General features: G+C 38.9%; 1 protein-coding gene across 4 annotated transcripts in view; it reads right to left on the reverse strand.

Annotated features, from left to right (window-relative positions):
• WDFY2 (WD repeat and FYVE domain containing 2) overlaps positions 1–13,712 on the reverse strand; it is a 191,729-nt gene that overhangs the window by 45,026 nt on the left and 132,991 nt on the right. For 3 of the 4 annotated variants that reach the window (XM_003927176.4, XM_074387659.1, XM_074387660.1), the window contains exon 5: positions 7,469–7,619. The exons of the other annotated variant lie outside the window; for it this stretch is intronic. In XM_003927176.4, the coding sequence (XP_003927225.2) occupies positions 7,469–7,619 (151 nt within the window). The remainder of the gene's footprint in view (positions 1–7,468; positions 7,620–13,712) is intronic. 4 annotated transcript variants of the gene reach the window in all.

Below are 13,712 nucleotides of genomic sequence, written 5' to 3' on the forward strand. Positions count from 1 at the left end.
CTGTGCAAAAAGAGTTAACACAGCAGCTCTGACTGTGATCTTCTGAAAATCTGCTTACAAAGTTGGCATGGTGTCTGAGAATTTGGATTTTGCAAAGGTTCTCACCATTAACTGATAAAAGTGGCTCACTGTGCCTTAACTGTTCAAACAATATGGCTTATGCTGAATACCTACTTTCCTTCTGGGAATCTGGAATTTTGGAATGTCCCAGGTACCTGCCTACATAACCAGTAAAAGCCCTAGGCATGGAGTCTCTAATAAGCTTCTCTGGTTGACAACGCCTAGCAACCCTATTTCTAAAGATCTGTCCCAGAGATACACAGGCAAAAATACAAAATGACACATGCCCAAGGCTAGTCACTCCATGTTATTTTAATAGGTAAAGTTTGAAAATAATCCAACAGTCTATCAATAGCGGACTTACTGAATTAACTATGCTACATCCACACAATAGAATATTATGCAGCTGGGGGAAGAATGGAGATCTTTATACATGAACAACAGGATATATTATTAAGTTGGGGGGGCAGCCAAGGCATATGAGAGTTTATAAGCTATACTATTTTTGTGTAAGAAAGGGAGAGAAATACAAATGTGTATATATGTGTGTGCATGTGCATGTATCCACTCATATTTAGAAAGAGAAGTACTAGAAGGATTAAGATCTAACAAAAGTGGCTTCTGCAAGGTGAGGGGACAGTGATGGGAGTGAGATCGCTACCTTGTCATAGTTGCTATTTTGGCATTTTGTAATATTTTTACCATTAAAAGGTACATACAATTTGTAGCCAGGCACAGTGGCTCATGCCTATAATTCCAGCACTTTGGGAGGCCAAGGAGGGAAGATCACTGGAGCCCAGGAATTTGAGACCAGCCTGGGCAACAAAGCGAGACCTCACCTCTACAAAAACTAAAAAAATTAGGCGGGCACAGTGGCACATGCCTGTGGTTCCAGCTATATGGAAGGCTGAGACAGGAGGATTGCTTGAGTCCAGGAAGTCGAAGCTGCAGTGAGCCATGTTCAAGCCACTGCACTCCAGCCTGGGTGACACAGTGAGACCCTGTCTTTAAAAATTTGTGTGTGTGTGTGTGTGTGTGTGTGTGTGTGTGTGTGTGTGTGTGTGTGTATGTGTGTGTATTTATTTCAAATAATTTAAAATATATATATACACATACATATGTATTTCAAATAATTTTTTTAAAACTCCCCCACATTGAAAACAAAGTAAAATGAATGAACACAACTATCAAATTGGCGACATAATCACATAGTTACAATGATTTCAAGTGCCTTTAAAACACAGCATTTTCAATTTTTCAGTGTCTCACTGTTTCCCAAGCTGGTCTCAAACTCCTAGGCTCAGTGATCCTCCCACCTTGGCCTCCCAAAGTGCTGGGATTACAGGTGTGAGCCACCGTGCCTGACCAAAAATTTTATGTATTTTTTAAGATGTCAAAATATTATAGGATTCCAAAATGGGAACTATGACAAGGGAGAAGTCTCATCCCCATCACTGGTAGAATATATTCTAAGGACAAAGAGAGTTGCAAAAAAATCTAAAATCACATTCACTAGTCTTATTGTTATTTAGTATTGTTCATTATTTTTGAACCATTTAGATAAACCGTGGGATAAAGCAAATGAGGAACTATGCCAATGTTTTAACAACCAAGATTTTCAGCCTAAGATAAAGAATCAAGTACAAAACCCAAAAAGTAAAAATCCTGTAATGTTAAATTTGAGTAAGAAATATATGAACTGATGATTTGTTCTCTTTTTAAAAATACACACTCATTTATATATACTTCTTAGCTATCTCTGAATATTGTTCCTCACTAAAAAAAATGACTGATTCCAGGACTGGACAGGAAAAGTACAAGATGAACACGAGACACGTTGAGTCAGAAGGCAAGGAGGCTACCGAAGACTAAACAGGCTTCTTTTAGACACGGTGGTAAGTGACGAACAGGTAGAGCACAGAGGCTATTTACAGCATGAAACTATTCCATGCGACGCTACAGTGGTAGATACATGTCTTTATATATGTATTCAAATCCACAGAATGTACAACACCAAGAGTGAACCCTCAACTATGGACTTTGGGTGATAATGATGTGCCAATGTACATTCACTGATTGTAACAAGCATACCACTCTGGTGTCGGGGTGCTAGTAATGGGGAGGCCATGTATGTTGAGGTCATTAGGTGCACAGGAAATTCTGCTTAATTTTGCTATGAATCTAAAACAGCTCTAAAAAATAGCCTTTAAAAAATAAAAACTGGGCCAGGTACAGTGGCTCACGCCTGTAATTCCAGCACTTTGGGAGGCTGAGGCAGGCAGACCACAAGGTCAGGAGTTTGAGACCAGCCTGGCCAACACATTGAAATCCTGTCTCTACTAAAAATACAAAAAATTAGCCAGGCAATGGTGGCGGGCACCTGTAATTCCAGGTACTCAGGAGGCCGAGGCAGGAGAATCACTTGAACCCAGGAGGCGGTGGTCGCAGTGAGCTGAGATTACGCCATTGCACTCCAGCCTGGGCGACAAGAGTGAAACTCTGTCTCGAAATAAAATAAAATAAAATAAAATAGACATTGGGGTCCATTTAATGGGGCTGTTACTGGCCAAAGATGAGATAATTTGAACATAAAATAAAAAGATGGCAATTTATTGAAATATACTGAACATACTATTATTTAAAAACAAACAACCTAACATTTATAATAATGCTCAAAAAGAAAAAAAAAAAGATTCCTATTAAAGGTAACCAGGGCACTAAATCTGTACTCTGAAAATTAGCAACTAAAAAGGTAGAAGAATGTATCCTGCTTTTCCTATAATAATTGTATTTCAGGGTAACCAAACAGCCCTAGTTAATGAGGGGGAAGTTATCCTTTGGAAGAATTCCAACAAACACATAGGAAAAATGATAGGGTTTGAAAATCACCATTTTGTAACATTAACGAAAAAAGAGTTCAGGCAAAGCTCAGCAATGGATGAAACCATGAAAAGGCTGGTATGGAGGACAGCGCTGCAGGGATCTGGCTGTCACCACCTGAGCTGCCAATCAATCTCGGCATAACTGAAAGGGCGACAAAGCAATGTCACGTGCCCTATGATGGGAAGCTCTATGAAGCACACTTGGTCAGAACCAAATGCTCTCACTAAAAAGCTGAATCTGAATGAAATCAAGATTATAAGGGCAGTTTTTCAGTTTACAGAAAACATGTGAGTAGGGTAGGCAAAGGAGCAAGTTAAATGACATCAATTTAGAATGTGGGACTGTGTGCAGAACTGATTCAGTACCTTCAACTTGGCAGTGGCATTAAAAAAAAGTGAAGGGGGCACTGCTCTGGATGAAGAAAGATTTAGAAGATATAATCATCATGTGCAAAGTGTGGATCTTGTCTAGATCCAATTTCAAACCCACTACAAAAAAGCTATTTTCAAAATAATCAGTGAAATCTGAAAATGGATTGATTATTCAACAATATCAAGATCAAAGAGTGACTGTTAATTTTTAGATGTAATAATAGCATTGTGATTGTTGAAAAAGTAACCCAAATATTTCCAGTGAAGTATACAAGGATAAAATGATATAAGGTCTAGAATATGCTGTAAAATAGCAAAAACTGAGAGAAAACAAAAAGGGATAGAAGAATCAACAGTGGATGTGAGTGACTGGCATCAAGAACGATATGAAGAAACTGACATACAGTAATCTTAACAGCTTTTCAGAACTCTTTACCTGAACAGAAATAAATCTAAGAGATTGCCTTAGGTGGGAAACATTGCACTACACGTGGTGACATTTTGGAAATATCTCCAACATGAATAAATTCCCAAAATAGAGTATTTGAAGTATTTTTGTAAAAACAAGAAAAACATAATCAAAATATGGTCAAACAACAAGACACTGACAAATGAAGCCAGATAAAGTACTTACAAATTTAAAGACTAACAAGTGAAGTGGGGAAGGAACACATTTCTACTTCCTGTTATCTACCTGCCATGGGGCCTTCGGGAAATAACCCCATTCTACTGTACCCAGTCGTGCAGAGGGCTGGCTGAAAAATTATAATCCCCAAATTCTAATCCTGGTTCTGCCAGTTAACAGGCATGTGACCTTGAGCAAGACACCTATTCCTGAGCCATGGTTTCTACACTGTGAAAACTAAGAATTAGGTCTTTTGTTTTTACTTCACATTATTGTCTTGACAGTGAACAAAGTAATGTGTAAAAACCTGCAAATCTAAGATTTTTTTTTTCTTTTTCCTTTTCTCTCCCTATTATTATTGTCATTCTTATTGTTACGATTACAGGTCATTTATATTTAAAGCTTCAGATCTTCAGTCAAAACAAATAATTTGAAGTTATTCATAAACTGATAATTTAATTTTGTTTTTACTTCATGTTATTGTTTTGACAGTGAACAGTGTAATGTGTAAAAGCCTGCAATCTAAGATATTATGAATTATCATAAATTGATAATTAAATTTATGAACTCTTTGTCTTCCTTTATTTTTCTACTTGTAATTTGGTTATTTTCACTGCATGTTTACTTTTCCACTAAGATGCCTGAAAGAAGAGGAATACAGGTGGAATTCAATCTGATTTAGTCTGTCACTTGTTACCTTGGGTGAATGACTGTGGGGTGGAAATAGGAGAGAATGAGTCATCTGCGGAGGTCTCTTATCAACCATTAGCTATCTACTATGAAGATAAATAGGGGTAACGATATTATTCATATTTCATGTTGATTCATCAGATCTTCCTCCTCCCTTCATCACTAAAACCAACAAACAATGAAACCAAAACCCCTGTAAGTGTGGAGGGTGACAGAAAGAAGGAAAGGAGCGGGGTGGGGGTGGGATGTTCACAAGAGGAAATGTTTTTAAAAGCTAAATTTAAATGTGAACGCTAATACTGTATGACTTGCCTATTAACAACAATCTGCCTACCAGCCAGCATCAAGAAAAACTTCCAGCCTCAGAAAAGTCACATGGTTCTTGGCTAAGACCCTCTGACAAAAGCACAGAGCTGTCATGCCATCGGTGGTTAGCAATGGAAAAATTCTCAAGAGCAAAGGTTGGCACCATGGCTCCAAAAATCATAGTTGGCAAGGCAGAGCTGGCACAGGTCAGGGAATCTTCTGGGAGGGCCTGTCTGTAGTATTGCAGCTCTTCACCACCTGAACAGTGAGCGTGTCGGATGGAACTGAAACCAGAGGCTCTCACACACACAGGCTTCTGATACCCAGTCACATGACCTTCTGCTTGGTAAGCCACATGGTGCGGCAAAAGGGAACAGTCACAAAATGATGACTCCTGAAGATGCCCAAAGGGAGTAGCTGTGGTGGCTATAATCCTGCATCAACGACTACAATAGTTAGGGCAAGCTGAACACTGTGCATCTGTTTTTTGTTTTTCATTTTCAAATAGTTTAAAAAGTTAGCTTCCTGAGGGCAATATCTGTATTTTTTTTTCCATACTCCTTGGGCTTGGCTAAGTAATACATAAACCAGCATAAGACCAAATTATATTGATGCCATCAGTTCCTTCTTGAAGGAGCAATGCAGTGTAATGGGGAAAAAATAGGAGTCCAAGGCAGAAGGCCTGGCTTCTTGCGAGGATTTTCCTACTTACTAGCTGGGTGGCCTCAAATAAGACATAGGACCCTTTCTGGGCTTCAGCCAGCTCATCTGTAAAATGAGGGCACTATAGACTGAATTAAAAAAAAAATTTAATTGACAAAGATTGTATATATTCAAAATGTAGAATGTGATGATATAATATACATATATGTTGTGTAATAATCATCATGGTCAAATTAACACATCCATCACCACCCATAATTACAGTGTGTATGAGATAGAGAGATAAACAAGACAGAATGATTATGTCTCCCCAAAATTCGTATGTTAAAATCTAACTCCCAGTGTGATGGTGTTTGGATATGAATCCTCATGAATGGGATTAGTGCCCTTACAAAAAAAAAATGTCCCAGAGAGCTCCTCTGCCCTTTCTCCATGTGAGGATATGGGAGATGTTGTCTGTGAAGCAGGAAGCAAGCACCCACATCAGACACTAAAGCTGCTGGTGCCTTGGTCTTAGAATTCCCAGCCTCCAGAATTGTGAGAGACAAATTTCTGTTATTTATAAGACATCCAGTTTACAGTAATTTAGTATAGCAGCCCAAATGGACAAAGACAGAAGGGATGGACTGGGTGATCTCTAAGTGCCCTTCCAGCTCTAATACTGTAAGAAGTCATTAATGTATTGGCAAGAGAGTTCATGTATTACAGTTTCAGTATTATGCTCATCTGAATTGGCTTTCAGAAAATAAAGGTTGGAGTTTATTCACAGGCAGTACTAGCCTTTCAAAGATGAGCTGATCCTGCCTGTCATTCCTTATTATCCTTGCCTTTGGTCTTCTTGGCAACTTGCTCCTTTCACAACTTTCCACAATGGTTATTCTTAGTTTCTTCACCTTGCTCTTCCAGTGGGAAAAATGAGAGTGATATTACCTTATATAAACACAAAAATATATCTCTGAATGCCACATGATTTCAAAGAAACAGGAATGTACTTTATCAGATGCTGAGAATCACTGAATAGGCACTTTATAAATATGGAGATGAAATTAGGAAGCAGGACTTAACTGTTTCTTCTTGCTTTTGCTGACAAGTGACCTGTTTCTACCAACTTCTTAATGTGTCAGAAGATAATGCTTTTTAAACTAAGAACTGCAGGGTCCTTTACTCCCTACAATGGCAGCCTCATCCACACGTCATGCACTGCTCAATACTGTGCTCACCTGGAGCCCAGTCGGGCAGATGTGAGCATTACCCAGCATCAGCAAGGATTCACCCTGAGCATGAGGACCCTGGCAACTTGGGAGACAAAAATATCATTCTACAAATCCTGAAAATGTCTCATTCCTGGAACAAAACTTTTAACGTTACCATGTAGATAACAGCTCATCTACTTTAGTCCTGGTATGGTAGCCTCTCAATAACTATTTAAAACTGAACAGGAATCCTGTGGTTCTTTTCCCAGGAACCAACAGGAATGTTCACAACCTTGATATCTATGTGTAAATTACTTTTGTACAAAAAGCAAAGATTACATTTTGGTGACGATTTCATCTTCATGTACCATAATTATTTCTGACAGCTGAGGTTCATGAATCTGCACTGTGTTCTGTCTAGATGTCAAACCTTGTGTTACAATAGGCTCACAAATGGCCCAGCAGTCTATTAGTTCAGGTGAAGTGACCACACTTCACTCTGCTTACATGGGAACTCTTGATGATTTGTGCCTTAGGAAATTCTATGAGCACTATAATCACACTGGGCAACTCAGTCATCAACAAAACGTACAAGTTGCACATACCCCAAAATTTCATGAAACAAAGAGGTCAACAGGTAAGTTCCCACTAAGAGATTTTCGTCCAGCAAAGGATACTGCAGACCTGAGGCCACAGCACTGGTCCGATAACCTCCCAAGCGCTGCCCACTCTCAGAGCAGTGCCAGGCAAATTGCTTGTCCTGTCCTGTGCTCAGCACCCACTCCAGCTCCAGGACAAACAGGATCATCGTCACTCTGCTCTGATGCGCTGAAAACCAAGAGAAAAGAAAACAACCTATAAAGCATCCTAAGGAGGTTGGAAGAACATGGCCTAAGGGGATGCACCATTCTCTTCTCCCCACCCCAGAATAAGCTGACCAGCAGAACCATTTTAAGGACAGGGTAGCACAGTGGTTCTCGTTGGGGATGGGTGTATTCCCCAGTAGGCAGGCATGTCTGAGTGTTTTTGGTGATTTAAAAAAAACTATCCATCTCTTCCCAATGTTCCCCCACCTGCCCCACATGTGCCAACCCAAGGATTACTGCCACACATAGCTCCTGTTACCAAAGGGCTTGGGCCACCTCCCTCACACATGCTAGGCCTGCTGAACTGGAAAGCCACATCCAGCTGTGACCACAACACAAATTAGCAGTGACGTTCATGTAATATAATCACTACCGTGTAAGTTTATGTGCACTTACAAAAAAACTGGCACATACTGTTCTTCTTTCAATGAAGTCTGTCTTATAAAGCCATACAAAAGTTCTAGATGAACACTTTCCTTCTAAAATTAAATGCATGGGAAGGAATTATTTCTAAGAACCATATAAAGAAAGCGAAGTATCCCTTATGTCAAACTGTGTGTGTGTGTGTGTGTGTGTGTGTGTGTTTGAATAATGACAGTAAATTTCCTAGAGTTAATAAACAAGAGCAACATGATCATAGTTATCACGTCATACAATTCCAGAGTTAGAAGAGGCTATTCATACCAGTTAACCCATCTCCCTATTTTACATATGGGCAAGGTAAGGCACAATGAGGTGGAGTAGTTTGGCTGAGGTCTTATGGCTTCTCAATTACCAAATGAAATCAGGTGGAAGGACTTTTGCATTCTTATTATATGTTCCAGGCAGTGAGGTGGAGGGCATCTGTAGTCACTGCACAGAGCTAACTGAAATGAACAAAGACTGATAACCTGCAACCTAGACCCCACTGGGCCCCGCTCCCAAGGGCTGGCAGTCTGATGGGGCATGAACACACACATCATGACTGTGGTGAGGTCACAGAGAAGACACTGGTTTCACATTCTGATCATGAAAACAGAGTTAGACAGTATGGATGAATAAATGCAGTTCTGCTGACAATAACAATATCATCTGCCAAGTTCTGAGCGTCTAACAAGTGCCAGGCACTTAAATACATTTTCTAGCTTAATCATTGTAATACCCTGCAAAGTGGGTGATTTCATCAGTTTACAACAAACACAATCTTAGCAAGATGGCCCTTTTAGATTGCTACCATACAGTACAGTCAGAACCATAGGGCAGTCATTCAACAAATGCCTGATGTTTTAAGAGCTGGTATTTGAAGCTTGGAGAATCGAAGGGAATGGGGAAGCAGTGACACTGTGATGTCTCTACAATACACATCTTTCAGAGTACCAGCCACCATCAAGATCAAAACATAGACCTTAACTAAAAGATGTGGCTTCTTGGAGAAACTTGTGAAGATCTTTTTACGTCTCTATCATCAAACGTTCAATTCAAGTTCTATCAGTGATGGAATAAAAAGTGAACTCTCTAATGAATTCAAGTATACTCAAGTCTATTTCAAGCAGAAAGTGGCCCCTAACACCTCACCCCTCTTTTTACCGAGGGGCCTTTAGCCTTCTATCTATCATATTCGAGCCCAAGGGGATGACAGCAGCCCTAGATAATAAGGGGCTTTAGCCTTCTGATTGGCCTTCCTGGGCCAGAGGAGACAAGGCTAGAAACGTTAAGTGGCTTGCTCAAAGCTATAAAACCAATGAATGACAAAGATAGAATCAAAACCCTATTCTCCCTGATGTTAAAGTTGGTTCTCTCTCTCAGTGACAGGCTACCTTTGACTACTGGAAAACAAAAAACAAAAGAGTCACAACACTCAGATCACCTATTTTTCTTTAAGCTGAAAAAGATTCATCAAAAAACTTCAAAGATACATAACTTATCACTAAGCTTCAGAAACTCATATAAGAAAAAACGTAGGTTTGATGTCTGGCTATACTTCTTGAATAGGAGTGGTGAGGGGGGACATCTTCCTTGCCTTGATCCTGATCTTAGAGGGAAAGTATCTCTTTTCTCACCATTGAAGATATTGCTAGCTGCAGGGCTTCCTGTAGATATTTCTTTATCGAAGAAGCTTCCTCTAGTCTTAGTTTGCTGAGAATATTTTATAACAAACTGGATTTCACCAAATGCTTTCTCACATTAATATAATAATATGATTTTCTTCTTTAATCTGTTCATGTAATGGGTTACATTGATTTCTGAATGCTGAACTTGCTTTGCGTATCTGGAATAAATCCCACTGGGTCATGCTGTGTAATTCTTTTTATACATGGTTGGGATCAACTTGCCAGTTTTTTTTTTTTTTTTTTCCATGAGAGATACTGGTCTGTAGTTTTCTTTCTTGTAAGGCCTTTGGTTTTGGAATCACTGGTTGATTTTTAAAAATTGTATTGAAATAAAATTAACATTACACAAAATTCACCACTTTAACAATTTTAGAGTATATAATTCACTGGCTATTAGTTACTCACAATGTTGTGCATCATCACTATTATCTACTTTCAGAACATTTCCATCATCCCAAAATGAAACGCTATGTCCTCAACTCCCTCTTCCCTCATCCTTGGGAAACACTAATTTATTATCTTTCTCCATGAATTCTCTCCTATTCCTGACACTTCATATAAATGTAATCATACAATACATGGCCTTTTGTGTGTGGCTTTTTTCTCTCAACATAAGTTTCCAAGGTTCAACCATACTGTAGCACGTACTTCATTCCTAAATGGCCAAGTCAGTCACTGTATGTATATACCACATTTGGTTTATCAATTTATCACTAATGGACATTGAGGTTATTTCCATTTTTGGTTATTATGAATAAGGTTGCTATGAAGAGCTTTGTACGAGTTTTTGTGTAAATACTGTCATGCGCCACATGACGATGCTTCAGTCAATGATGGAAACTGTGGCATCATAAGATTATAATGGAGCTGAAAGGGCATGGCTGTTCTAGTGCAATGCATTACTCACCTGTCTGTGGATGCTGGTGTAAGCAAACCGACTGTGCCACCAGTGATATAAACGTATACCACAATCATGTTACTTGATAATGATACTAAATGACCATGTTACTGGCTTATGTGTTTAATGTACTATACTTTTAAAATCATTCAAGTGTACTCCTTTTATTTATATGTATGTTTTAAAATATTAACTGTATAACAGCCTCATGCAGGTCCTGCAGGAGGTATCTAGAAGAAGGCATTGTTATCATAGGAAATGGCAGCTCCGCGGGTGTTACGGCCCCTGAAGACCTTCCAGTGGGATGAGTTGTGGAGGCGGAAGACAGTGATATGATGATCCTGACCCTAAGTAGGCCTGGGCTAATGTGTGTGTTTGTGTAACCATTACCACCTTTCAATCTCTAGAACTTTCTCCTCTTCCCAAACTGAAACTCTGTACCCACTAACTAGCCATTTCCCTCTCTCCTGGTCCTTGGCAATCATCATTCACCTTCCTGTCTCTATGAATTTGATTACAATAACTACCTCATATATAAGATGAATCCTTCAGTATTTTTTTTTTTTTTTTTTTGAGACGGAGTCTTGCTCTGTTGCCCAAGTTGGAGTGCAGTGGTGTGATCTCAGCTCACTGCAACCTCCGCCTCCTGGGTTCAAGTGATCCTCTTGGCTCAGCCTTCCGAGTAGCTGCAATTACAGGAACCTGCCACCACACCTGGCTAATTTTGGTATTTTTAGTATAGATGGGGATTCACCATGTTAGCCAGGCTGGTCTCGAACTCCTGAGCTCAGGTGATCCATTCGCCTTGGCCTCCTAAAGTGCCGGGATTACAGGAATGAGCCACCACATCTGCCCCTGTCCTTTGACTGACTTATTTCACTTAGCATATGTCCTCAAGTTTCATTCGCATGTGACAGAACTTACTTCCTTTTTAAGGCTGAATAATGTTCCACTGTATGCATACACCAAACTTGTTTATTCATTCATCTGTTAATGGACATTTAGGTTGCCTCCACCTTTGAGTTATTGTAAATAACGCAGCTAGGAACATGGGTGTACATATATCTTCTTGAGCCTCTACTTTCATTTCTTCTGGGCGTATGCCACTAATTAAACTTTGAATGTTAATCCAACACTGTATTACTGGGATAAACTTTACTTGATCATGATGTATTATCTTTTCTATATATTGCTAGATTTCATCTGCTGAAATTTTTAGTTTTTTTGTACCCATTGTCGTAAGGAATGATGATCTCCTATAGTTTTCTTTATTTGTATTATTTTGGTCTAGTTTTAACAACAGGTAATGTTGATTTCATAGAATGGGTTGGAAGGTCTTTCACTTCTGCAACTTATGAAAGAGTTTGTATAAAGCTTGCATTGTCTCTTCCTTGACTATTTCATAAAATTCACCAATAAAAGCATCCGGGCCTGGAACTTTCTCTGTGGGAAGGTTTTAACTATACATTAAATTCAATTTCATTAGTGGACACAGAACTATTAGGATTACCTATACCTTTTTTAGTGATCTATCACAGTTTGTACCTTTCAAAGATTTTTAAAATTTGTTTTCAGATTTATTAGGATAAAGTTGTTCATAATATTACTTATTATCCTTTAAATATAGACTCTGTAGTAATATCCTTCACTCACTCCTGATATTGATAATTTGCATCTTCTCTTTTTTTCCCCTGTTAAGTCTGGCTAAAGATGTTTCAGTTTTACTGAGTTTCTCAGAAAATAAGCTTTTGGTTTACACTGATATTTCTCTATTTTCTGTTTTCTATTTCATCAACTTCTACTGATCTTTCTTCTGCTTAGCTTAGGCCTCCTTTGCTCTTCTTTCTCTGGTTTCTAAGGTTGAAGTCAAAGTCACTGATTTGAGTCCTTTCTTTGTTTCTAATATAGATGTTTAGTTCTGTAAGTTTCTCCTTAAATACTGCTATGGCATCATACCATAAATTGTTATATTGTGCTTTCATTTTTATTCAGTTTAAAATACTTTCCAATTTCTACTTCGACTTCTTCTTTGACTTGTGAATTATTTAGAAGTATGTTATTTAGCTTCTAAATATTTGACGATTTTCCAGAGATCAATCTTTCTTTTCTTTCTTTCTTTTTTCTTTTTAAGAGACAGGGTCTTGCTCTGTTGCCCAGGCTAGAGTGTGGTAGCACTGTGATAGCTTACTGCAACCTTGAAGCCCTGGGCTCAAGTGATCCTCTAGCCTCAGCCTCCTGAGTAGCAAAGATTATAGGTGTGCATTACCATGCTCGGCTAATTTTTTTTTTTTTTTTAAGGTATGTGTGAGATAGAGGTTTGCTCTTGTTGCCCAGGCTAGATTGCAACACTGTGATCTCAGCTCACGGCAACCTCTGCCTCCAGGACTCAAGCAATTGTCCTGCCTCAGCCTCCCGAGTAGCTGAGATTACAGGCATGTGCCACCACACCTGGCTAATTTTGTATTTTTAGTAGAGACGGGGTTTCTCCATGTTGATCAGGCTGGTCTTGAACTCCCAACCTCATGTGATCCTCTGCCTTGGCCTCCCAAAGTGCTGGGATTACAGGCATGAGCTACAGCGCCCGGCCTTTTTTTTTTCAATTTCTTTTAATAGAGACAGTGTCTTACTATGTTGCTCAGGCTTTAACTCCTGGCCCTAAGTGATCCTTCCACCTCTGGAAGCACTGGGTTAATAGGTGTGAGCCACTGCACTCTTGATTCCTACCCCAATTCCCTTTTAATCAGAGAACATACCTTGCATGACTGAAATCCTTCCAAATTTATTGAAATTTATTTTATAACCTAGAATATTATCTGTCTTGATAAATATTCTCTGTGTACTTGAAAATAATGTATAAGTAAAACAGACTTTAGTTGGATAGAATGTTCTACAGAGCAAGTTTGTTGACTGTTTTGTTCAAGTCTGCTATACTTTTCTATCATTTAACATGTTCAAATAAGTTACTGAAAGTATTAAAATTTCTAACTATAACTTGTATCTATTTCTCCCCTAACGTTTCATCAGGTTTTGGGTCACATATTTCAAAACCATGTTATTAGGTGCATAA

The sequence above is a fragment of the Saimiri boliviensis genome, chromosome 16 (genome assembly GCF_048565385.1).
Source record: "Saimiri boliviensis isolate mSaiBol1 chromosome 16, mSaiBol1.pri, whole genome shotgun sequence".
In the NCBI taxonomy this organism is placed as follows: Eukaryota; Metazoa; Chordata; class Mammalia; order Primates; family Cebidae; genus Saimiri; species Saimiri boliviensis.